The sequence below is a fragment of the Marmota marmota genome, unplaced genomic scaffold, assembly GCF_001458135.2.
Source record: "Marmota marmota marmota unplaced genomic scaffold, marMar, whole genome shotgun sequence".
NCBI classification, from domain to species: Eukaryota; Metazoa; Chordata; class Mammalia; order Rodentia; family Sciuridae; genus Marmota; species Marmota marmota.
In genome coordinates this window covers 3,233,029-3,257,142 of record NW_025999869.1, presented here as the reverse complement: position 1 = coordinate 3,257,142, position 24,114 = coordinate 3,233,029, and the positions used below count along the sequence as shown (strand labels likewise).

The 24,114-nt window shown below is 36.8% G+C and overlaps 1 protein-coding gene across 2 annotated transcripts in view; it reads right to left on the bottom strand.

Annotated features, from left to right (window-relative positions):
* Ubtd2 (ubiquitin domain containing 2) overlaps positions 1-11,931 on the bottom strand; it is a 53,156-nt gene extending 41,225 nt beyond the window's left edge. Inside the window, exon 1 of one of the 2 annotated variants that reach the window (XM_048815451.1) lies at positions 10,173-11,931. In XM_048815451.1, coding sequence (XP_048671408.1) covers positions 10,173-10,239 — 67 coding nt within the window. In that variant the 5' untranslated portion in view covers positions 10,240-11,931. Of the gene's footprint in view, positions 1-1,746; positions 1,766-10,172 lie in introns of those variants that run through there. The other variant, XM_048815459.1, reaches the window with a different exon arrangement.
* Between the last annotated feature and the right edge of the window lie 12,183 nt (positions 11,932-24,114).

Below are 24,114 nucleotides of genomic sequence, written 5' to 3'. Positions count from 1 at the left end.
AAAAAAAAAAAAAAAAAGAGAGAGAGAGAGAGAGACCTAAGTCTTAATAAAGGGATGGAAACTACTTTCTTAATTATAGAGTTGAAAAGTATAATAAATGAAATAAAAAGTCCACTAGAGAGGCTCAGTAGCAGAGAAGAACAGGTAGAAGAACAAGTGGCTTGAAGACAGGTGCATGGTGTGAGCAGCATCTGTCCCACTCTGGAACTCATGCTGAAGTCTGACTGCCACTGGGGCAGTGCGGGTGGGAGGGGAAGCTTTAACAAGTGAGGAGGTTGGTTATCAAAAGGATTAATGCCTTTCTTGAGGGAGTGAGTGCTTTACTCTAGCAGAATCAGACTAGTTACCATTACACACAAAGTCATAGGTGAGGCTGCCTCTGTGTTTTGTCCCTTTTACAGGTGCCTGCTTGCCTTTTTTATCATCCATTATTCTGACAAACTTATTAGATGACCCCACTATGCTCCTGGACTTCCCAGCCTCCTCAACCCTGAGCCAAAATGAACTTCATTTTGTAAATAACTCAGGCTCAGGTGTATTCTGTTACAGCAACAAAAGTGAACTAAATTGAGGTCAACTGAGCCAGTTCAGAGTGACGAACACTATAGGAAAAAGACTTAAGAAAAATAAAGATCTCAATGGTGAGATGCCATCAAGAATACCAATCCACACAGTGGGTGTTCTATAAAAAGAAAAAAGGCGCATAGAGATTATGGGGAGAAATAACAATGACCAAAAGCTTCTCGAATTTCATGAAAAACAATCCACATAAGCAAGAAGCTCAGCAAACTCAGAGATACCCATCTAAACACATTGAAATCCAACTGTTGAAAACCAGAAAATCTAGCAAATTATCATAGAAGCCATCTTTAAAAAGGTTAACAACTGACTTCACATTAGAAGTCCTGGAGGCCAGAAGGCAGTGGTATGTCACAAATAAAGGACTACTAATCACGATTTCCATCTACAAATGTCCTTGACTAATAATGGGGTTATGTTTCAATAAACCCAGTGAGTTGAAACCTGTGAAAATGCATTTAATACCCTGCTAAATACAAACTTGAAAGTGAAATCATCCTACACCCAGATGCTTATTGACTTATAATGCGGCTACATTCTAATAAACTTATTAAGTAAAAAAAAAAACCCCTCAGGTCAAACCGTTAAATCAGGGACCACATCTCCTTTGAAAATTGCTGAGAACTTAAAATATTCCCAGATTAACAAAATGTGAGAATTTGTTGCTAGCACAACAGCCCTACAAAAACAAAAAACAACAAAACAAAACAAAAAACACTGAGAACCTCAGGTTGAAATAAAAGCATAATAGTAGACAGTAGGTCAAATACATATGGACGGATAAAGAACACTAGCAAAGGTGACCACATAAATAAATATAAAAAACAGCAAGCACATATGTATTTTTCTTTGTAACTGTATGCTCCTTTCTGTTAGATTTGAAAGAAAATTACATAGAGGAATAATTATAAATTTGTGTTTATGGGCATACAGTATATAAAGTCATCATTTAGATGATAATAATAGCACAAAGGAGGTGAAAGAGAAAGGAACTATACAGCAAAAAAACTTTTATATGCTGTTGAAATTAAGTTGGTTTACAGACAGAACATTAAAGTAAGATGTTAAGTATAATCCCAAGGGCAACCACCTAGAGAACGATTCAAATAAACAATAAAAAGAATGAAAGCGGGGCTGGGGATACGGCTCAAGTAGTAGTGTGCTCACCTGGGATGTGTGAGACACTGGGTTCGATCCTCAGCACCACATAAAAATAAAGATATTGTGTTCACCTAAAGCTAAAAAATAAATATTAAAAAAAAAGAATGACAAGGGAATTAAAGGCAAACTAGAAAATTTCTATTTAATATTTTAAAAAGTACTAATGGAGGAATGGGGAACAGAAATAATACATTCAGCAAAAATAGTGACATAGCAGACAAAAATCACCCCTTATTATTAAGTACATGAAATATAACCATTAAAATTCCCCAGTGTAGATGCTGAAAGGATAAACAAAGACCCGTAAGCTAACTAAGTACTGTAAAGAGGCATACTTCCGATTCCAAAACACAAGCACATTTTTTAAAGTACAAGAATGAAAAAAATAAATAATGAAAGCAGTAACCAATTGACAGATGAAGTAACTACTTTATAACAGACAGAACAGGCTTAAAGACAAAAGTTTTTACTGAAGACAAAAAAAAGAACATTTGGAATAAAAGGGGCAATCCATAGGAGGATATAAGAAACATATGCATACCCGCTCCCAACCTAAATACAGGAAGGAAAAACTAACAGTCTTGAAGAAATAGTTCCATAGTAAGGCTTCAATTCCCACTTTCAATAATGGATAAAACATATACACAGACAATCAATAAAGAAACTTGAACCCCATGATAAACTGAGGCGACCTAGCAGGCACACAGAACATTCCAGCACAACAGCAGAACACCATTCTTCTAAACTACATGCTGAAATTCTCCAGGGTGGACCACATGTTAGGCCACAAAACAAATTTCAAAAAAACTTTAAATATATGGAACAAAGTTAGAAACCAATAATAGAAGGAAAACTGGAAAATTCATCCATATCTAGAAACAACATCCTCTTACACAACTGTATTAATCTGGCTTGTTAATATAACAATACCCCGGGCCAAATAACTTTATAAATAGAGGTTTACACAGCACCATTCTGGAGCTTCAAAGGCACAGCTCAGGTCTGGTGAGGACCTCAAGGACAACAGCAGGAAAGCAAGGGAGAGGAAGAGACCACATTACAAAATTGAAAGCCAGAAAGCAATTCTAGGGTCAGGTGGTCAGGTTAGATTGTGGTTGTTTTGTTTTTTGTTTTGGGGGACTTTTGGTGGTGCAAGGCCTCAAGCATGCAGGCAAGCACTCTACCACCAAACCACATTCCCAGCCCGTAGGCTCAGGTTGTTATAACTCACTCTTGGGGGAGAATTTGCTCAGGAAATCTGCATTCCCTTTGGAGGGCCAGTATCCAATGACCTCCTATTATGCCCCATTCTCTTTTAAGGTTCCATCTATCTCTCAGCACTGCCATATTAGGGACCACACTTCCAACACATGAACCCTCAGCAGTGACACTCAAACCATATCCAAACCATAGCACAACCAATAGATCAAATAAGAAGTCACAGGAAAAATGATAAAATATGTTTGAAATGTATAGAAGCAAAGACAGCAACAATAAACACAAAAACAACAGCAAACATGAACTTCACATGTTGTGAAATCATGAATTCACAACAACAAAGGAATAAAACCTTAATTATAGAAGAAATGATGAAACTGGAAAATTACCATTTAGCTACCACCGGAACTTCTGTATTGGGCAAGAATTTTAAGTATATGCTAGAATTACTACCTGTTTGATAAGGAAGCAAGATATTTACATAGATTAAAATTTTTCTCTAGGATACTTAAAATTTGCATATGGAAAAACAGTAACTGCATAGTGAACAAACAATGCAGGTACCCCACATGATCCCAGCTGACACCACCAGTGAGGAAACACTGAAATCACGTCTCCTGACATGCTGCAATGAGGACACACAATCGTACCACAGTTCTGGGCAGTTCTGTGCTCCAGCATCTGAGAACCGTCCTGTATTTCTTAAAATGCCAAGGTTATGGAAAGACAAACGGCCAGGAGTTGCTCTAGATTAAAGCTGACTAAAGATGGGGCACTAAGCTCAAGGCATGATCCTAGGCAATTTTCCTAAAGTATGACCAGAGACAAGGCTGAAATCTGAATGAGGTCTGTAAATACAAGTACTCTATCAACACTGCCTTCTTGTTATCTGAGTGTCCTGTTCATAGGAAACACATATTACAGTATTTAAGGATAAATATTTAATACTTTTCAGGAACTTTATCAAACAGTTTGATAAAATATGTATTTAAACACATGAAAGTATATATACTATATGATAAAGAAAATGTGATAAAATGTTAGTATTTGGGGAATCTGGATGAAGGAAAAGGATATATGGAACATTTTTGTACTATTTCTGCAATTTTTCCTGGAAGTCTAACATCATTTTATGTTGATATTTTTATTTTTAAAAAGTTCTTTTACCTTTTTTGCACACACACATTTAACATATATATCTACACACGTCTTAATGAGTTTGGACATATACATACTTGCATGATACTATCACAACAATCAAGATAGTAAGCACACATCGCTTCCAAACTGTGTTCTTATGTGCCTTTTCAAAAGCTGACAGATAAAGCAGTATGTATTTATCACGTACATGATGTTTGAAGAACTTGTGGAGTGACTAAACCACCTCATTAGTAACACATTACCTCCAGTTATTCCGTGGTGAGAACACTTCATATCTGTGTTTTTCAGAAATATATCATTATTAGCTACAGAGGTCATGTCCGACCACAGAGCTCTTGAACTCATTCTTCCCGACTGAAATTCCCTGACCACGGTCTCCCCAAATGCCCCACGTGGCCTCCACCAATCCAGATCCTATTCTCTGCCTCTCTGAGATTGATTTTTTAAGACTGCACACAAATGAGATCACATGGTACTTTTCTTTCTGTGTCTGGCTTATTTCACTTAACAGAATGTCCTATAGGCTCATCCATTTTGTCACAAATGACAAAATTTCTTCTTTTGTGTGCTAAATAGTATCCTGTGTATATATACTATATTTTCTCTATCCATCCACAGAAGGGGGCGATTCCATATCTTCTTGGCTATTGTGAAGAACGCTGCAGTCAACCCAGAAATGCAAATCCTCTTTGACACAGGATGTCATTTCCTTTGAACATACACCTAGTAGGACTGCTGCAGCACCTTGCATTTACTTGTCAGTAATTTGTATGTCTCTTGAGGGGGTGGGGTGTCTGTTCAGATCCTTTGTTCATTTCTTAAACAAGCTGCATTTTTGTTAGTGGAGTGAGTTCTTTACGTACTTTGGGTATTCACCCCTTATCAGATATACATTGCAAACATTTTCTCCTCTTCTGCAGGCTGTCTCAATCAACTGTGTTGATTGCTTCCCTGGCTACACAGGAGCATTTTAGTTTTGATGCAATCCCATCTACCTATTCTTGCTTTTGTTACCTGTGCTTTTGAGGTCATATCATTGCCAATGTCATGTATCATTTCCCGTTTTCTTCAAGTAGTTTTGGGACTTGGGTTGATTTTGTATATGTAGAAGATAAAGGTCTAGTTTCAGACTTCTGCATATGGAATAGTTTTCCTGGCACTGTTTACCATAGAGACCATTCTTTCTCTATTGTTTTGTTTCATTTGTTTGTGGTACTGGGGATTGAACTGAGGGATGCTCTGTCACTGAGCTATATATTTCCAGCCCATTTTTATTTTGAACAGGGTCTTGCCAAGTTGCCCAAGCTGGCCTTGAATCTGTGACTTTCCTGCCTCAGTCTCCCAAAAAGCTGGGATCGTAGGTGTGTACCACCACACACAGTTTCCAATGTGTATTCGTGGCACCTTTGTTCAAAGTCAGTTGGCTATAAATGCATGGATTTATTTCAGGGCTCTCTTTTCTGCCCCATTGTGTTTTTTAATGCCAGTACTATGCTGTTTTGACTCCTACAGCAAGAATAGGTAGATGTATTAACCAATTTGTTGGCATATAATCATGCACAATAGTCCCTTATGATCCTTTTTATTTCTGTTATATCAATTATATCTCCTTTTCAATTTCTGGTTTTGAGTCTTCTAATTAAAGGTTTACTGATTTTAGTCTTTCAAAAATATAATTCTTGACATCTTTTTTTTAAATTTAATCTTTATTTTTGCTTTGATCTTTTAATCCTTTCTTCTACAAACTTTGGGCTGTTTGTTTTTGGTTTCCAAGTTCCTTGAGTTGCAAAGCTAGGTTAAGATCTGTCTTCTGTTTTAACATAGGTGTATACTGCTATAAATGCTAGTTTTAGAACTGCTTTTGCTGTACTCCATACATTTTGGTATGTTATGTTTCCATTTTCATTTGTCTCAAATTTTTAAATGTCTTTTCATTGGCCCACTGTTCAGGAGCATGCCATTTAACTTTCATATATTTGTGAATTCACCAAAGTTTCTTCTGTTATTAAATATCCTGTTTAATACCATTATGGTCAGAAAAAATATTTCATTAAATTTGTTAAGACTTGTTTTGTAAGTGAACACATGGCCTGTGCTGGAGAATGTCTACGTGCCATTGAGAATGTGCATTTTGCAACTGCTGGTTCTGTCTGGTCTGTAGTGTAATTTTTAAGTTCAACATTTTCTGATTTTTGGTCTGGATGAATTGTCCATTTGCTGAAAGTTGACTGTCAAAAGTCCCCTACTATTATTAAATTGCAGATAATCTCTCCCTTCAGCTCTACTGATATTTGTTTTATTTAGGTGTTCTAATGTTTAGTACATATATATTCACAATATCCTCTTGCTGAATTGACCCTGTCATCAATATAATGATCCTGTCTTTTTACAATTTTTTTTACTTAAAGTCTACTTTATCTGATGTAAGTATAGCTACTACTTTCCTTTTCTGTTTTCCATTAGGATGAAACATCTTTTTCCATCCCTTCACTTTAAATTTGTGTGTCCCTACTAGTAAAGTGAGTCTCTTGTAGGCAGCATATAATTGAATCCTGTTTCTTTAATCCAATTCACCACTCTGTCCTTTACATTCAACTACTGATAGATACAGATGTACTACTGCCATTCCATTATTTTATGCAGATCCTTTCTTCTTTCGTCTCTTGCTGTCTTTGTGGTTAAGTGATTTTTCTCTAGTGATGTTTGATTCCTTCCTTTATATTTTTTGTTTATCTGCTATCAGTCTTTGCTTTCTAGACTTACAAAACACATAGTTTGAAGAGGTTATTCTAAGCTGATAAAAACTTCGATCTCAAAAAACTTCCAAACTTTTACTCCTCACCCCCAACATTTTGAAGTGTGTGTATATCGCTGGGGATGAAAGCCATGGCCTCATGAATGCAAGCAAGTGTCCTATCCACCGAGCTACATCTTCAGCCTCATTTTGAATCTTTGATGCCACAATTTACAACTTTTTATATTGTATATCACTCAAAATTTATTGTAGCTATTATTTTCTTTTAATTTTCACACTGAAGAAATTTTCATCACTATTAGACTATTATTCTGATTTTGACCATGTTCTTTAGTTTCACCAGTTTCATACTTTCAGATGTTTCTTATAGGTCATTAATGTCTTTTATTTTAGTTTATGAAGAAACTCCCTTTAGTATTTTTTTATAACAAGTCTAATGACAATAAACTCTCAGCTTTTGTCTGGAAAAGCCCTTCTCCATTTCTGAATGACAGCTTCAGCTTGCTTGATAGTGTTCTTTAGCAGTTTTTTTTTTTCCTCCCCTTTCCCCTCAGCACTTGAAATCCATCCAGCTCTCACCCAGCCTACAAGACTTCTCCTAGGAAGTCTGCTGTTAGTCACTCTGGAATCCTTTTATATGCTACTCATCTTTTCTCTTGCTGCTTTTAGGATCCTCTGGTTTGGGACCATTTGATTATAATATGCTTTGGGAAAATTTTGTTTGGCTTGAATCTGCAGATTTTTTATTTTACCGAATCTGAGTATCCACAACTTTTCCCAGGTTTAGAAAGTTTTCTATTACTATTTCTTTTCCACTCCTTTATCTTTCTTCTTGAAATTCTCAAATATATACACTTCCCATTTGTCCCATAAATCCTATAAGCTTTCTTCATTCCTTTTATCATTCACTCTACCCTGACTATGTATTTTCAAATAATCTGTCTTCAAGTTCTCTGTTGCATTTTTTACTTCTTTCATTACATTTTCCAATTCCAGGATCTTCTTATTTTAATTATTAAATTTTTCACTCTGGTCACTTATTGTTTTCCTCATTTCATTGAATTTGTCCTCTGCATTTGCTTAAAAAGTTTGCCTCGCACCCTTAAAACGGTTACTCTGAACTCTTAGGCAGTTCAAACATTTTAATTTCTTCAGGGTCTATCATGGGCACTTTTTTCTTCTTTAGCTATTTCATGTTGCCCTGGTCATTCTTGATCCTTGTCATCATGCACTGATATTGGTGGTGGAGGCCTGATGTTATTAGGGTGGATGGTATCTTTCTCTAAATTATGCTGAGTTCAGAGGAGGAGAGATGCAGGTAACAGAACACTGTACTTCCTGACCCTGATGGTCTTTCTGTGCTACAACTATGATCTCTTACCTGGTTACTTAATCCTTGGCTACGTATTTTCCTACATGGATAGTGGTTTAAACTTGTGTTTCTATGTGGGACAACAGACTAGTCCACTATCTTGCTCTGCCCCTTCGAGTCTAACATTATTCTACGAAGTTAACCCAAATCTCACTTGATCCTAAAGACCCAGGACCTATAAGAGTGCTGATTGTAATTACGTAGAAATAGATACCTTGAGACTTTCCTTAATCAACTCAAAACTCTTGAGGAGGAAGCAGGAATATCCCCTGTAAGCATTTAGAATATCTTAACGGAATGTTTCCTACTGTTCCACTTGTTACATCATGGTTTTGTAAAGCAGGTTGTGGCTTGCCATAAAATGTTGGTTTTCTCAGAAAAAATAGACAATAGAGAATGCTTACTGTACTGAGTGCTATTACTGTCCCAGTGAATCCCTACAATATCTCCATTTTAAAATGAGCAACTCAAAAGACTATTATTATTAAGGTATAATTTACTTTGGAAACAAAGAGGTTAACATAAGGTGGGAAGGGGTGGGAAAGAACTTAAAAGAAATGACAATATCTACTTTATAGAATTATTACAAGTATTTAATGAAGTAGTTTTTCTCAAACAATAGGAATAGTTCTTGGTACATAAAAGGTCCAGTTTTTTTTTTTTTTTTTTGGGGGGGGGGGACACAGGGAATGAACCCAGAGGCACTTAACCATTGAGCCACATCCCTACCGCTTTTGATTTTTTGAGACAAAGTCTAAGTTGCCCCAAGATTGGCTTTGAACTTGCAATCCTCCTGCCTCAGCTTCCTGAGCCACTGGGATTACAGACATGTGCCACAACACTGAGCTAAATTTTTGAAAATTAAATAATTCAGAAAGACCATACAGCTAAATAGTACACAGAGCAGACCAACTTACTCCCAAGGTTCATATTCTTAACCAGTAGTACTATTCTGCTTCATGGCTGTAGGAATTGCTTGAAAAAATGTTCACCATGGATCTGAACTTTCACCTATTCTCCTGAAGTGAACCACATTACCAGTCCATCTATAAGGTCTAAGATTTTCACAAGGTTTAAAAGTGTGAACCAGGGCTTAGGATGTCACGGTGAGTTGGCAATGATCAAACAAACTTTCCCAGGCAGCAAACAGCACTTGCCAAAAGACTGCTGATGCCTGCTAACTACAGTTTTCCTATTACATTTCCAGAGTTGGAACATAAGTAGAGTCAAACCCTAGAACCTATAGCTCCATTGACCTCAATAGGCATTTTGTATCTCTTTGAACATTTCAACCCATTTTTGCTCTTTCTCTCACACACAGTATGTGCACACCCCCACACACTGCAAGTCTGAGAGGACGAACATCAAAATCCTTTGTTAGGTGGTAGGACAAACGTGGATGCTTTTTCTTAAATATACTTTTTGACATTTTTCTCTTTTTCCCATAAGAAGCCCAAAAGCTCTAAAAATAATGATAAAAGATTAGTCCTAAATAAGTCCTCATATAAAAGAGAAAAAGAAAAAGAGACGGTGGAATCAAAGCTTTAAGTATTTTGTTACCCAGAAGGCAAAAATGATCATACGAGTGTAACAGTCTGAACTTCTGACCAGTTATTGATCTAGTTCAGCAATGTTAGAATAAGTTTTTAGAGCTACCAAGAGTAAATACAAAGATCATTAATCAATATTTTCCTATTCATTAAATTTCAGCACTTTCCAAGACTTTGCTACAAAAATAACCTGCAAATGTACATTTTATACTTTCTACTTATTTATAAAATCTGAACTATTCCTCAGTGAAAACAGAATTTTGCTCTTTGTTCTAATTTTCTTTCATCTCCCTCAATGTGTTATCAGCACGTCTTTCCTCTCTCCTTGATAAATGGTGATGTTCCCTAAGCTGACACTTTCAGCGTTCATCCTCACCAGAAGCTGAAAACTCTCCTCCATTCAGAAGTGGAAGTGGAAGTGTGTCCCTGGGTGTTCCCTTCATAGACTGCTGAAGGACTTAGTTGTTTCCAGTCATTTGCTTGCCTCACGCTGGTTATGTCCTAAGTCCTCGTCAGTACATTCAGTGTTGGCATATAGAAAACAAAATTACACACACCTGAGAACATGTTTTGTACCCCAACAATTGATCCTATGTAGACAGACAGTCTCCTCCTTGCTTCAAAAACTATATGATGTTTAATTTCATTCAATAACAAATAAGCCATTTTTCCCATTCTGAGTGCTTGTTACAGATGAAGTGTCTTAGTCAATGTTTGTTTCTCATGTTCCTTTTCACAATGTCCTACTTGTTTTATGTAGTGGCACACCTCAACTTTTCATTTCAAAATTGTGACAATTTAAAGGCATATATACCATTGTGTCATTTGGGAAGTCAACTATCTGTGTATTGTGCAACCATCACAAACACAGAGTAGGAAAAACCAGATTCACTGTAGTGTTTGTCCAAAAGGCCCCAAGTGTTAATTTTTGGCAACATAACAATAATCAAACACCCAAATGTTTCCTAATCAACATCAAGTTAAAATGTGTAACTCCCAAGGTAATATCCAAAGTGAAAACTTATTGGTGACAGCCAGAGGGGGAAAAAAAAAAGTACAAGCTAAGACAGAACTCTATATTAGGACCCTGGGGGTCCCTAACTCTCCCACTTTCAAGGACAAGTCTAGAGAAGCAGGAACGTCCCTGTACCTTTTTTGAGCTATAAACCAGGAGCAAGAGCTTTCCTGAAGTCTTCCCCCACCACATCTCTGGGACAACCATTTTAAACAATCCATTTTCCACCAAGGGGGCTTAAGAACACAGTCCAAGAAAACCTCATGAAACTGCTTTCAAACTAGACGAGGCTATCCTTTCTTCAGGACCTCAGGAAGCTTGTTTCCCCAGGCAGTTCAGCTGCTAAGTTCAAGTCAAGCCTGATAAACTGAGTTTGGAACTGAAGGTCTTCTGTCTGGGATAGGAGGTAGAGGTGACGATGAGGGCAGAATTGAGTTCAGTGGCACAAAAGAAGGTGGGCAAGGTCACCACTTTTTTGATGGATTCATTTAGATAATTAAGATCTTAGTTCAAAATTTTTATCTGGTGAAACACAATACAATCTGTTGACTAAGATTAAGGGCAACTACCTACTTCATTTTTCAATGCTGTCATTCCCACCTTAGCATATGAGCACCAGAGTCCTGAAGACCCACATTCTACTGACTTCAACTCAACTGTGTGTATGTGGTAAAGGCAAACACACACTTCTGATGCAAGGAAACAGGGTCAACCAAACCCCCACCGCCTGTGAACAGAAGGCTGAATAAGATGATGGAGGACACAGCTTACAGTTTGAGCTTCTCCTTTTATTCCTCATTCAGATCAAAACTTCTCTGTGCCTTAGTTTTCTCCCCTGTAAAATGGCCATATTAGTATCAATCTTCCTCAGTCAAGGGGTCCTTGTAAGAAAATGGCAAGTGAAAATTTAAAAATCAAAATATATAACACAATGTATCATTAACAATCATGGTTCTTCTCATATATTTAATTATATTCATGAACCTTACACTGAAAATCATTATTTTACTGACTTCCGTAACTTTCTACTTGTTCAACAAATATTTATTATGTGTCCATTATAAAGCACTCTGCTGATATATTTATATTCAAGTCCATTGCTATGTTTACTCAGTTACTAAGTGTACTCAGTGTTATGCAAATGAGTCTGGAAGGAAAATCTTTTTTTTTTTTTTAAATATTTATTTTGGGGGGGGGGGGGGGCTGGGGATGTGGCTCAAGAGGTAGTGCGCTCGCCTGGCACGCGTGCGACCCAGATTCGATCCTCAGCACCACATATAAACAAAGATGTTGTGTCCGCCAAAAAATAAAATATTAAAATTCTCTCTCTCTCTCTCTCTTTAAAAAATAAATAAATATTTATTTATTTATTTTTTAGTTGTGGTTGGACACAATACCTTTATTTATTTTTATATGGTGCTGAGGATTGAACCCAGGGCGCACACATACTAGGCGAGTGCTCTATCGCTGAGCCACAACCCTAGCCCCAGGAAAATCTTAATAAGGAAAAACAGGACAAAATTTTGAAGTATATCCCTGTTACTAAAAATCTCGTAATATAACATCTGTAATAAAGTTAATGCGTATGATTTAAGTTATATTTGCCTACATAATGAATTTCCCTCAAAACACAATACTTAAAATATTATTTTTCAATGAAAGAATATGGTTTACAATGAGAAGATAAAAAAGATTGGATAGTTCTGCCCCTTGAAGTGAAACTAGTTTCAGTAAAATACTTCAAAAGGCCAGTTCAAGCAGAGAACTTAGCTCCTGATTCTTGCCCTCCTTTGAGATGCCCCAAAATATCTGCCAAGAAAACAAAAACAGGGGCTGGGGTTCTGGCTCAGTGGTAGAACACTTTCCTCTCACATGTGAGGCACTGAGTTCGATCTTCAGCACCACATAAATAAAGTATTGTGCCCATCTACAACTAAAAAAATTTTTTTTTAAAAAGCAAATAAAATTCAGAGAATTCTTAAAAAAAAATGTTTTCATTACTCCTATTTATATGTTACACAGTATATGATATATAAGAAATCTAAATTTCTACTTCACTCAATATATGCACAGAAATAGCCCAAGGGCAACCTAACGAAATCACATGGACTAGGTGGGTAATAAATATGCATAACTTTCTGTTCTTACCTAAAGTACTAGGTTTGCTAAGGGTGACAGAACAACACAGAATACAACCAAACACAAAATAAGAAGGAAAACCTAAATAAGCTAATTAGATCATTGCCTCCTTTCATTAAGGGTTCAAATAAAAATCTATCCCAGAGTTAATTATTTTGAGAACAGTCTCTAAAACATCATGAGCTTCTCTACAATTAAAGAACCAATTAGTATAAAATAATTTCAAAAACAAAATGAAATAAAGCCAAATAGTAAACCTTTTATTCTCCAAATGATAAAACCATCACAACTGTCCATTTATTACTTTATTTTATTTATCCAATCAGCAACTATTTATTGTAAATTACTAGGAACTATGCCAGATACCAGGGGTATAATAAAGAACAAATTTGATAAAGTTCCTAATCTCTCAGAGTATAGGATACTCTGCAGAAAGGCAGGAAATAAACAAATAATTTCTAGAAGCAATTTTAAAAAATACATTAAGGGGGCATGCTATTTTTAAGAACTACAATAAAAAGCAGCACACCTCATTTAGATCCCAAGCAAAGGGAACAGAGCAAAGTCCTTGAAATGGGAAAAATTTCTGCCTTATTCACCGGGTACAACAACCTTCACTGAAATCCCTGTTTCATTCTCAGTCTAATCCATTCTTCACAAGCAACAGTTAGTTTTAACAAACGTGGCAGACACCAGACCTCACCTACCAGGTCCACCTCAGCCACCCATCTGAGTCCTTCTTTACAAGTCACAGACAAACCTGTCAAACACACTTCACCCACCAGCTTTTCCAGTACTTCCTGTCTGAACTTCCAAAGGTCAAACATAAACCCATATGGCTCGATTATGTGCAAAGAGCTAAGTATTCCATACCCAAGAGTGGAAGCAGAGACGTGGAGGTAGGCGGGAGGCAGGGAGAGGAGGCATGAGAGTGCCAAGCTGCATTTCCAACTTCAAATGGGCTGAGAGTAAGGCTCACATAAATAATGAAACCACTTCCCTTACAGAGTGCATTAGGAACCCAAGCTGCTCTGAAAGAGAAAGATCATCTGGGGCTTTTTCCTCATCCTTTCAATACCTGGCAAAGATGAACCGGGGGTGAAGGAAAGCAAACAGTCTTCCAGACTCCACAGCCACAAGCAGTGAGCAATATATCTGTCACCATTTCACTCATCTCTTTGCCATCTTTTTAAAAAAAATATTTATTTTTTAGTTGTAGGTGGACACAATATCTTTATTTCATTTTTATGTGGCACTAAGGTTTGAACCCAGTGCCTCACGTGTGCTATGCAAGCACTCTACCACTGAGCCACAACCTCAGTTTCTTAAAGTTTTTTCTTTCCTTTGTTTTAAGTAAAGCAGATAATGCTAAGTAGTTTTCTTAGCATTAAAACGAATTTGAATAGCATTTGTACCTCTAAATTGTGTAAAGTTCTTTCAGAACTTTTTATGTTTTTTGGTGGTGCTGGGGATTTAGCTCAGGGCCTTGTACATGAAAGACAACCACTCTACCAATTGAGCTATACCCCAGCCCCACGTAAACTTCTTAATATAGTACTATTCTTTATTCTGTGAAAGTCCAAATAAATAACAAAATGCCCAACAGAGTACTATCCTCAGAGCACAGACAAACTGCAATTGGGGGGTTAGGTAGATTTTTTTCCTAGGCTTTTATCATGATTTTAAAAATTGGCTCCAAAGAAGCCAAAGGAACAAAACAAACACCTGCTTCAGAGTTTCACAAACCCGATTCAGATTACTTTGTAAAATATACTTTTATTATTTTTAAGAACATTAATAAAAAAAAAGTTCCACAAATGTTAAATTTCCAACATAAAGACTATCATGAGACATATTAGCTTACTTTGCTGGATCAAAATGATTAGGAAGATACAGGAATGAAGCTTCTCTTGCCACCTCCAAGTATATAGGAGACTTTGGGAACTTTCTGCACACGTGTTACTGGCTGGGAAAACAGTTCTGCATGGTGCTGTTATAGCCACTCACAGAAAACTGCACAAGTGAGCACAATGTCTACACTCCACTAAACGCCAGAGCAAGCTCAGATGCTTCTGCTCAGTACATGCTGTCCACATCAGGGAAAAGAGAACAGAAGTCATGACACTGTGTGATGTCATTTTCACGTTTTCTTTAACTTTGGAGTATATCTGACAGTATACATATCAATGTTGGTGATTCAAACTTAAAAAATCTCACAAAGAACTTCATGAGACTAAATAAATTCTTGTTCTCTCTTTTTTTTTGTGTGTGTGTGTGTGAACCAGGACTTTATAAAATGAAAATAAAAGGAAATCAAATTCTGAGACTGATATGAGATACCTCAATGCAGTAAATGTGAGATAGGCCCAAAAGGAGGACTCCACAGCTAAAAAGGTTGACTCCACTGATGTCATGCAGTGTGAAGCTGGGAAATCAAGTGATTTATTGAAAGTTATAGAAAAGAGAGGTAGGGTGAGTGTAACTAGTGCTCAAGGGTCCAGACTCTCAGATCTCTTCATTACACTATACAATCCTATTTAACAAAGCTCCTGGTCTAGAATCAAGTAAGGAAATATCAACATTTTGCTCCAACATTATTATATAGTCAAAAATCTGCTCCACACAAATGTTAACTGGGCCTAAAAGCATTGAGAGAACTGAAGTTTCTGTCCAGTGCAGCTTAAATCTAAAGTAATGTACAAGTACAACCATGATACAAGATTGTTTTAAAAAACAGAAGCAGGAGGAGGGAGGTTTATCAAAATAGTACAATGGAAGTTCAGAAGAAACAATTATTTCTGGGTAGAAAAATGAGAAATAGGCTCAGACTTGATCAGTAATGATTATCCCAATGTTGGCAGATGGGAGGTGGGGAGGAAGAGTAGAGATCCACTATAGCAGGAAAAGAGTTAAGTAGTCACCTGTTAGAATTAAATCTACCTAATTTTCAGCTTAAGGAAAAATACAGAGGATAGAAGCACACATTAAATGAAACTAGAGGCAACACTCAGACAGATGCAGACAGGTATACTCTATAAGACCTCAAAAGGTCAATGCCACAGGATCGAAAAGGAGGGTAGTTTCTAGATTTAAAAAGATCTGCAATGTGTAAACATTGACAAAATCTAATTTTGGAAACAAAGCTATAATAGAAACTTCTAAAAGTTTTACTGCAAACAGCAAAAATACAGCTTTAAAACACCCAATGTATACTCAGCAATATTTAACCTCAGCTCAATATATGGATATATTAAAAAAACAATCTTGATTCTTGCTGAGTTCAAGTCAAAGTAGCTGATGCAAGAATACATGCTGACTGTTCTTGGCCACAAAAGTGCACTTAAGTACATACACATTAGTAAAGTCTCAACCTATGGTCCTTGAACTACCAATGAATCATGAGGAGCCTGCTGATAGCATAGTTCTGCATGATAAACTGGGAGGGATGATGAGGGGCAGTGGGCACAATCAGATACAGGTGTCTACCAAATGAAGATAAACCATGCAGGTGGTCTGCAGTAGGGAAAAATGAGAATCACTAATTCAGCAATCCATCGTTATATCCAATTAATTAACCTGTTTTGCCCCAAAGCCACAAAAAATATAACTAATTTGGTAACAAAAGCAAAAATTTGTTATTACTAGTGATTAACACCCAATTTTTTTTCATTAAGACTCATTAAATAAAGTAATACTAGCTTAAATCTAAAGTAATGTACATGAACAACCATAATACAAGATTGTTTTAAAAAACAGATGCAGGAGGAGGGAGGTTTATCAAAATAGTACAATGGAAGTTCAGAGGAAACAATTATTTCTGGGTAGAAAAATGAGAAATAGGCTCAGATTTATGCAAAAGTGCTGCAAAAGTCTTGCATTTACAGTTAAAAACAAAATCAAGTTTAAAGTCCATCTATTAAAACCTGTCCAAAAGAAAGAGCGATGTCCTGAACTAGGACTATCAAAAGTCAGAGAAATGATATATCCTATCATTTCCAAGAGATTAAAGCTTCTGTCAATAATATATAATGCTAATTCCTGATTCTTAGAGATGAAAAAACAGCCTAATTTAATACCAACAGCAAAAAAAAAAAAAAAAAAAAAAAAAATCATCTGGACTGGGACTTCAACCTTTTTTGGTTGAACCAAAAAACCAAAGGACCAACCAGTCCAAAGGAAGTTAAATGACTAGGTAGCAGATATAAAGGCCCAGTCTTTTTAATGTAAACTCCAATGAGCAATCTCTTTCCAAAAAAGATTCATCTTTCCCCATATTCAATTCTTTCCAATTATGGCTTCCAAGAATTTAGTTCCATTCCTGCAGACCTGCCCACCCAGAATATCACTGTGTTGCCACCTACTCCTCCTCACTGCCCATTTTCCTTTCAGTATTCTCCCCACAACTCCATGCCTAGTAAAATCAACTACCCTCTGCTTTACATCAAGTAAATGCTTCCTAGTTCACAGTATAAATCTCTTTCCAAAGTGATATAAAATTTTATGCATCCTCTTCATAAAACCCTAGAGTTCACCAACCAAGAAACTTTGGAGAATTTTTACTTCCACTGTTACACTAAGAATAAAGGGAGAAAAATGAAATCTTTAGACTGCATGCTAAATTTTGATTCATTAACATAGGCACAACGGAAAGAATAGAAGCATAAAAAATTCTGATAAAACAACCTATTTAGATGATGTATAGGTTACTGAAAATACACAAGAAAGAGTTGTGCATGATATTTTTTGTAAAGAAATTCTTGTGGGGCTGGGCTTATGGCTCAATTAGAGCACTCGCCTAGCATGCGTGAAGCACTGAGTTTGATCATCAGCACCACATAAAAATAAATAAACGTATTGTGTCCACCTACAATTAAAAAACAAATATTTTTTAAAAAGAAGTCTTGTAAACAATATGTTTGTTCTGAATCACACCAACCTCTGAAGGGCTATTGGTATGTTTTAGGGTCTACCTTGTTTTAGGATATAATTAACAAACTTGGGCTAGAATTTCTGTAAACATAACCAGAATGAAATACAACTGAACCAAATTATTTTCGGAAGTAAGAATCATCTGATCAAAACAATCAAATTTACCAGTTTCATAAGCAGACACACCTGTTCTCCAATAAGGCAACAAAATTTAGTACAACAGGTACCTAGTACATGTCAGGTCCTGGTTAAGGTGATTTCTCTCATTTCTCCGACTTATGTGAAGGTTCATGACTGAGTTCTTGTATTTTCTGCCTCTTGCACTTGCTTACAGCATCATTCACTTTAACACCGCCAGTCAGCCTCCCTTAGCCAATTCCAAGACCCACACTGGTGATCCTTAACTGGTAAGGAGAGTTCCACTGCTGAACTTCTGGACCATGATGTCTCTACTTAAACATTTTTCTGCCATTTATACTTTAACATACAGAATGCTAAACCAGGACTTTCCCCAAGATTTCTCTTTCTGTCAAGTCACCAATATTCCTGGCCACCTGGGTTCACAAACATGGTATTATTTTCTTTCTTTTATATCCCTATATCCAATAAATCACCAAATCACACCATTTTCCCTGTGGGTTCCTCATTCTACTCTCTTCCCATTTCAAGCAATCCTAGGCCAGTACTTCTCAAACTATTTTTTTTGGGGGGGGTGGGGAAATGACAGGGATTAAACTCGAGGGGTTCTTACCCACTGGGCCACATTCCCACCCCTTTTAATTTTTTATTTTGAAACAGGGTCTCAACTAAGTTGCTTAGGACCTCGTTAAATTGCTGAGGCTGGCTTTGAACTTGTGATCTTCCTGCCTCACCAGCTAGTACCTCTCAACCTTTATTGTGCATAGGAACCACTTGAGTATCTTGTTAAAATGCAGATTCTTACTCAGTAGATCAGGATGGAGCATGAGGTTGCACATTTCTAACATGCTCCCAGATGACAGACAACAAGCTACTAAAGCAGCAAAGTGTGAGAAGGTAAATCCTTTGAGGAAACAGACATACCCACCTCCCACCACCATAATCCAAGAAATTAGAATAGAGGTTCAATTAATACTCAGTGAGTGAATATAAGGCAGTAAGCACACACTGCCAGAGACAGCTCTTCTCCCCGGGAGTCCCGTCCAGTTTCCCCACGTGTCCTGCTACACATACCACTCTAACTAACACAGCCACCTAACTACCTCTACCCAAAGCATGTGTTACTTACAACCACTTTCAAGCCTCAGTTCATAACTATTCTTCCATCTGGTACTCTCTGTACCAGTCTGTGAAGAGCTTATCTTTAAAACTAGCTTATCTTGACCACTTTACACAGCTTCCTCGCCAACCCCACACGGTCAAGATCACTTTGTTTTCTTTATTTCCTCAGCACATGCAGGTTACCCTGTGGTGTCATCTGTTCATATGGTGCTTTAGTTCCCTCATGTGTACACCCTGTGCTTTCTTAAAAAAAGGATTTTGAATACCGAAGAGAATGGATTATGATTCCTCTTTTTGGATCAGTACAACATAGCATTCCATGGGTAACTCAATGCTTGACGACTATAAAATAATTCCTTAGAAAACACAGCCAACATATCTATAGATTAAAAAATTGAAGTGTGGGCTGTGGTTGTGGCTCAGTGGTAGAGCGCTTGCCTAGCATGTGTGAGGCACTGGGTTCCATTCTCAGGACTACATATAAGCAAATAAATAAATAAAGGTCCATCAATAACTAATAAAAATATTTTTTAAAAAAAGCTGAAGTGTTTATGCATTTTCTTTGTTAACTTTACAAAACCATTTTATTGTTAGTTAACCTTTCCATAGATGAGGCAGAAGAAATAAACTTAAAAATTTTCTGTTCATAGATTAGAAAGCAAAAGTTACTTGTTAACTGTGTAAATTACTGGTTGTAGATCTATTTATTCTCTATCCATCAATGAAGGGTTAAAATAAACATATAATATAATGTATATAAAAAACAAGCTAAAAGCATAAGCAACAAAAGATGACAACCTGACTCTAGTAAAATTACAAATTTTGTGTACAAAAGACACCATCAAGAGGGTAGAAAGACAATCCGCAAAATGGGAGAAAATATTTGCAAATCATGTATCTGATAATAACAAAGAATTCCTACAACTAAACAAAAGTCCAAACACCCCATTAAAAATGGGCAAAGAACCTGAATAGACATTTTTCCAAAGAAGATACATACATGGCTACCAAAGACATGAAAAGATGCTTAACGCTAGTACTTATTAGAGAAATGCAAATCTGGGCTGGGGTTATGGCTCAGCAGTAGAGCGACTGCCTAGCATGTGCAAGGCCCTGGGTTTCAATCCTCAGCACCACATGAAAATAAATAAGTAAAATAAAGGTACTTTGTCCAACTACAACTAAAAAAATAAATTAAAAAGAAAAAGAAAAAAAGAAATGCAAATCAAACCAAAACAACACTGCTTCACAAACACAAGAGTAGCTATGATTTTAAAAAATGGAAAATAACAAATATTGGTGAAGATGTGGAGAAATTAGAACCATTACTGTGGAAAACAGTTTGGCAGGCCCTCATAAGATAAACACAGAACTACTATATGACCCAATAATTTCACTACTAAGTATACAGCCAAAAGAGAGTCTCTGTTATGAGACACCAAAGTTCATATCCGAATTATTCATATCAAAATGCAGAAACAAACCAACTCACACCAATAGATGAATGAGTAAACAAAATGTGGTACATACATACAATGGAATATTCAATCATAAAAAGGATTAAGCCAGGTGCAGCAGCATACATCTGTAATCCTAGCAACTACAGAGACCTAGCCAGGAGGATCCAAGTTCCAGGCCAGCCTCAGCAACGTAGCAGGACCCTATCAAAAAAAAAAAAAAAAAAAAAAAAAGGACTGGGGTGCAGCTCAGGTAAAGCTGGGTTCAACTCCTAGTACTGCAAAAAGATAACAAATGAATAACCATAAAATTAAAGGATACATGCTACTACAGGATGAACTGGGAGAGCTCCATCATGATAAAGTTGAAACAAACCATAAACAAAAGGACAAATACTACGAGATTCCAATTAATATAAAACATCTAGAATTGGAAAATCCATAGTGTCAAAAGTAGAAAGGAGAGGGAACAGAGAGAGATTGCTTATTGGATTCAATCTGTTTGGAGTGATAAAAATTTTTGGAAATGGATAGTGTAATGATTATATAATACTAGAAAATAGTGCCACTGAATCGTATACTTAAAATGGTTAAAATGACAAATTTTATGTATGTTTTACCATAATACAATAAAAGGACAAAAGGAAGGATGGGAGTAAGGAAGGAAATAACACTCTTTATTGCAGCCCTGGATTTAAGCTCTGACTGCTGTGTAGAAGCTATGTGTGTTGAGCAAGATACTATATTTGTCTGGGCTTCAATCCCTCATCTATAAAACAGATAATACCTCACAAGTTGTTGGGAATTCAATAAGAGAACTTAATCCCTTAGCACAAGACCTGTTATATAATAAATACCAGAAAAATGGTAGATGTTATTATTCAAAAACCATTGTTACTCATCAAGTAGGTGTCTGCAAGGCTTCTATAAATGGATATCTAAAAGAACTTCATGATGTTCCCAAGACATTCTGGAAAAAAGACTAAAATGATGAGTGTCCAGCATTAGATTATCCTCCTGGAAACCTGGACACTTGGGACCACCAGAGCCAGCTCTCGTGGGATGTCACTGAAACATACAGAATGACACCTGGAGATCTTAACTTACACAGCACCACTTTCACAAAAGATGTAAACTAAGAAAATAAGCTTGTTGGCTGTCTTCAACTAATTTTATTGGTGTTTTTCCTTGCACGCTTATTTAAAAAAATCATAAGGGACTTAATTCCTTAGCAAAATGCCATGGGCAAAGCCTTGCTTAGAGGTTCTAGGTGAAAAACCGCAACACTGCAATGTCATAATAAAGCAGAGAACCATACAGCATAAGTTATCTTAAAATGTCAAAACAATGGGAAATTCTAGGAGCATGAAAATTGGAGAGCCCTGTTAAATAATCTTGCATAACTTCTATGACATACCTATCTTAATTAGAATTAGATTAAAAAAACCAGTCTAACTAACTGATTGCAAATTCAAATTCTAGGCAAAGTATGCTAGAAAAAGATACTAAGAGTGATTCCAAATAGATAATACAAATCTTAAGCCATTTCCATATTCTAAAATCTCTTGCAAAAAGTTCCAAAATTCCCTCTGATAAGTAATTTGCCTAATAAGGAGGTTTTTATTGATATACAAAATTAATCTGCACATGTAAGAGACTTGGATCCAAAGGAAAAGAACAAGTACCTCAAATGGCCAGAAAGATAAAATTTTAAGCTGTTTTTTTTTTTTTGTTATTGTTGTTCTTTTATTTTTTTTAATATTTATTTTTTAGGTGTAGATGGATACAACACAATGCATTTATTTTTATGTGGTGCTGAGGATCGAACCCGGGTTCCACCCGTGCTAGACAAGAGCTCTACCGCTGAGCCACAATCCCAGCCCTTGTAAGCTATTTTTTAAATAAGATTGGCTGTATTTGAAGATGCTCAAGGCATCCTAAAATGGTGATATTTGTACAACATTGAGAATGTAATTAAACCTGTCATGAAAAGCATCTGAAGACTATATTACACTCCATATTAATAATCATATTTTTCACAACCTAACATATCCAGATTAAAACTATTAACCACCATTGCATGTTTGAAAAGCTAAGATTTGGGAGTGATACTGGCCACATTATATTGTTATAATGGGTGTGTGTATGTGTGTGTACAAATATGTAACAAAAATTGCCATCAATATGTTCAACTGTAATGTATCTATAAAAAATATGGGGGGAAAAAAGCTAAGATCTGTGCCAACACCCTCATGAAAAAGTTTTTCCCTTCCCAACAACAACAAACCTACTTAAAAAGCAAGAACTCTTTAACAAGTTAACCTGAAACTAACACCTGAACTAATTTCATTAAACCACAAGCAGCTCTCAACTATCTTAACAAATAATGAACAATAAAAGCTTCCACAATTAAATTCCAGAAAGAATACTTTTACCCAGCTAGACCCTTCAGCAATCCTACCACAGTTACAAAGGATCATGCCCTTTCACCAGAAGAAAATAAAGAAGCTTGGTGATAGGTATTCATTTTCCTAAACTTTTCTTTGGAAGGCATAAAGCACAGTCTGTGGTCCAGAGAACCTAGTCCTCAAAGAAATTGATACTACAGCTTTCCAACAGGATACTACTGGTAATAAATTACCCAAAAGCCCATACTAAAATGCCCGGCTGGTCATTAAGTCACACCACCATAAGGCTTCAATAAATTAGCTGAAGTTTATTACAAAGAAAAGTATTTATTATAATTTTAATGTATGTAAAAACTTAAAAACACTATAAGAAGTCTTCCGTGTCATTAATAATTGCCTCGTTTAGGTGAAGAATCATTCTGACCACCAATTTGACCTTAAACCAAGGGTGTTTTAAATCATGCCCTTTTTATCTGCCTGCTTTGTTGTACTGAGGATTTCAATGTGCCACCAAGTCATTATGAAGTGACACGAAGTGCACTACAAAGGAGCATTTCAGACTAGTTTTTCAAGGCCACCTTTACTACTGAGTTCTCAAATCATTTGCCCAGGATTTAGTCATACAGGATACCCGCAGATTTTCATGGAGTGACATGGCTAAACATTATATAATCCGGGAAATCCATCGGCCAAAAGTTAGGGACATATGGTTCGAGGACAGAGCTTAAGCGGCAGGGCAAGCGACGAGTCTAAATGTTAGTATGTGAAGAAAAAGTTGTAAGCCCTCTCATTCTCAAGCAATTCGGTGTAGGAGCTGACAAACATGCACCCACTTGGAAGCACCTAATATCAGGTCCAAAACAGACCCACGCTGTCCTCGCCGCTGTTCCTAGAAGCGCGTTTCTCGGCTGACATTCTAACCTCCGCACGTTCCGTGCCACTTCTGGGGAATGTGCACCACTACTCTGCGGCTCCGCGGCTGCGGACGACCAGTCCCCACACGGCTCCACCGGCTGCTAACTAAGGGGAGGGGGCCTTCGTGCTGGGAACTTTTCAAGTGCTGGTCCCGGGCCGGCGCTGCTCCCTCCCCGCAGCCGGGCGGGACCTGGC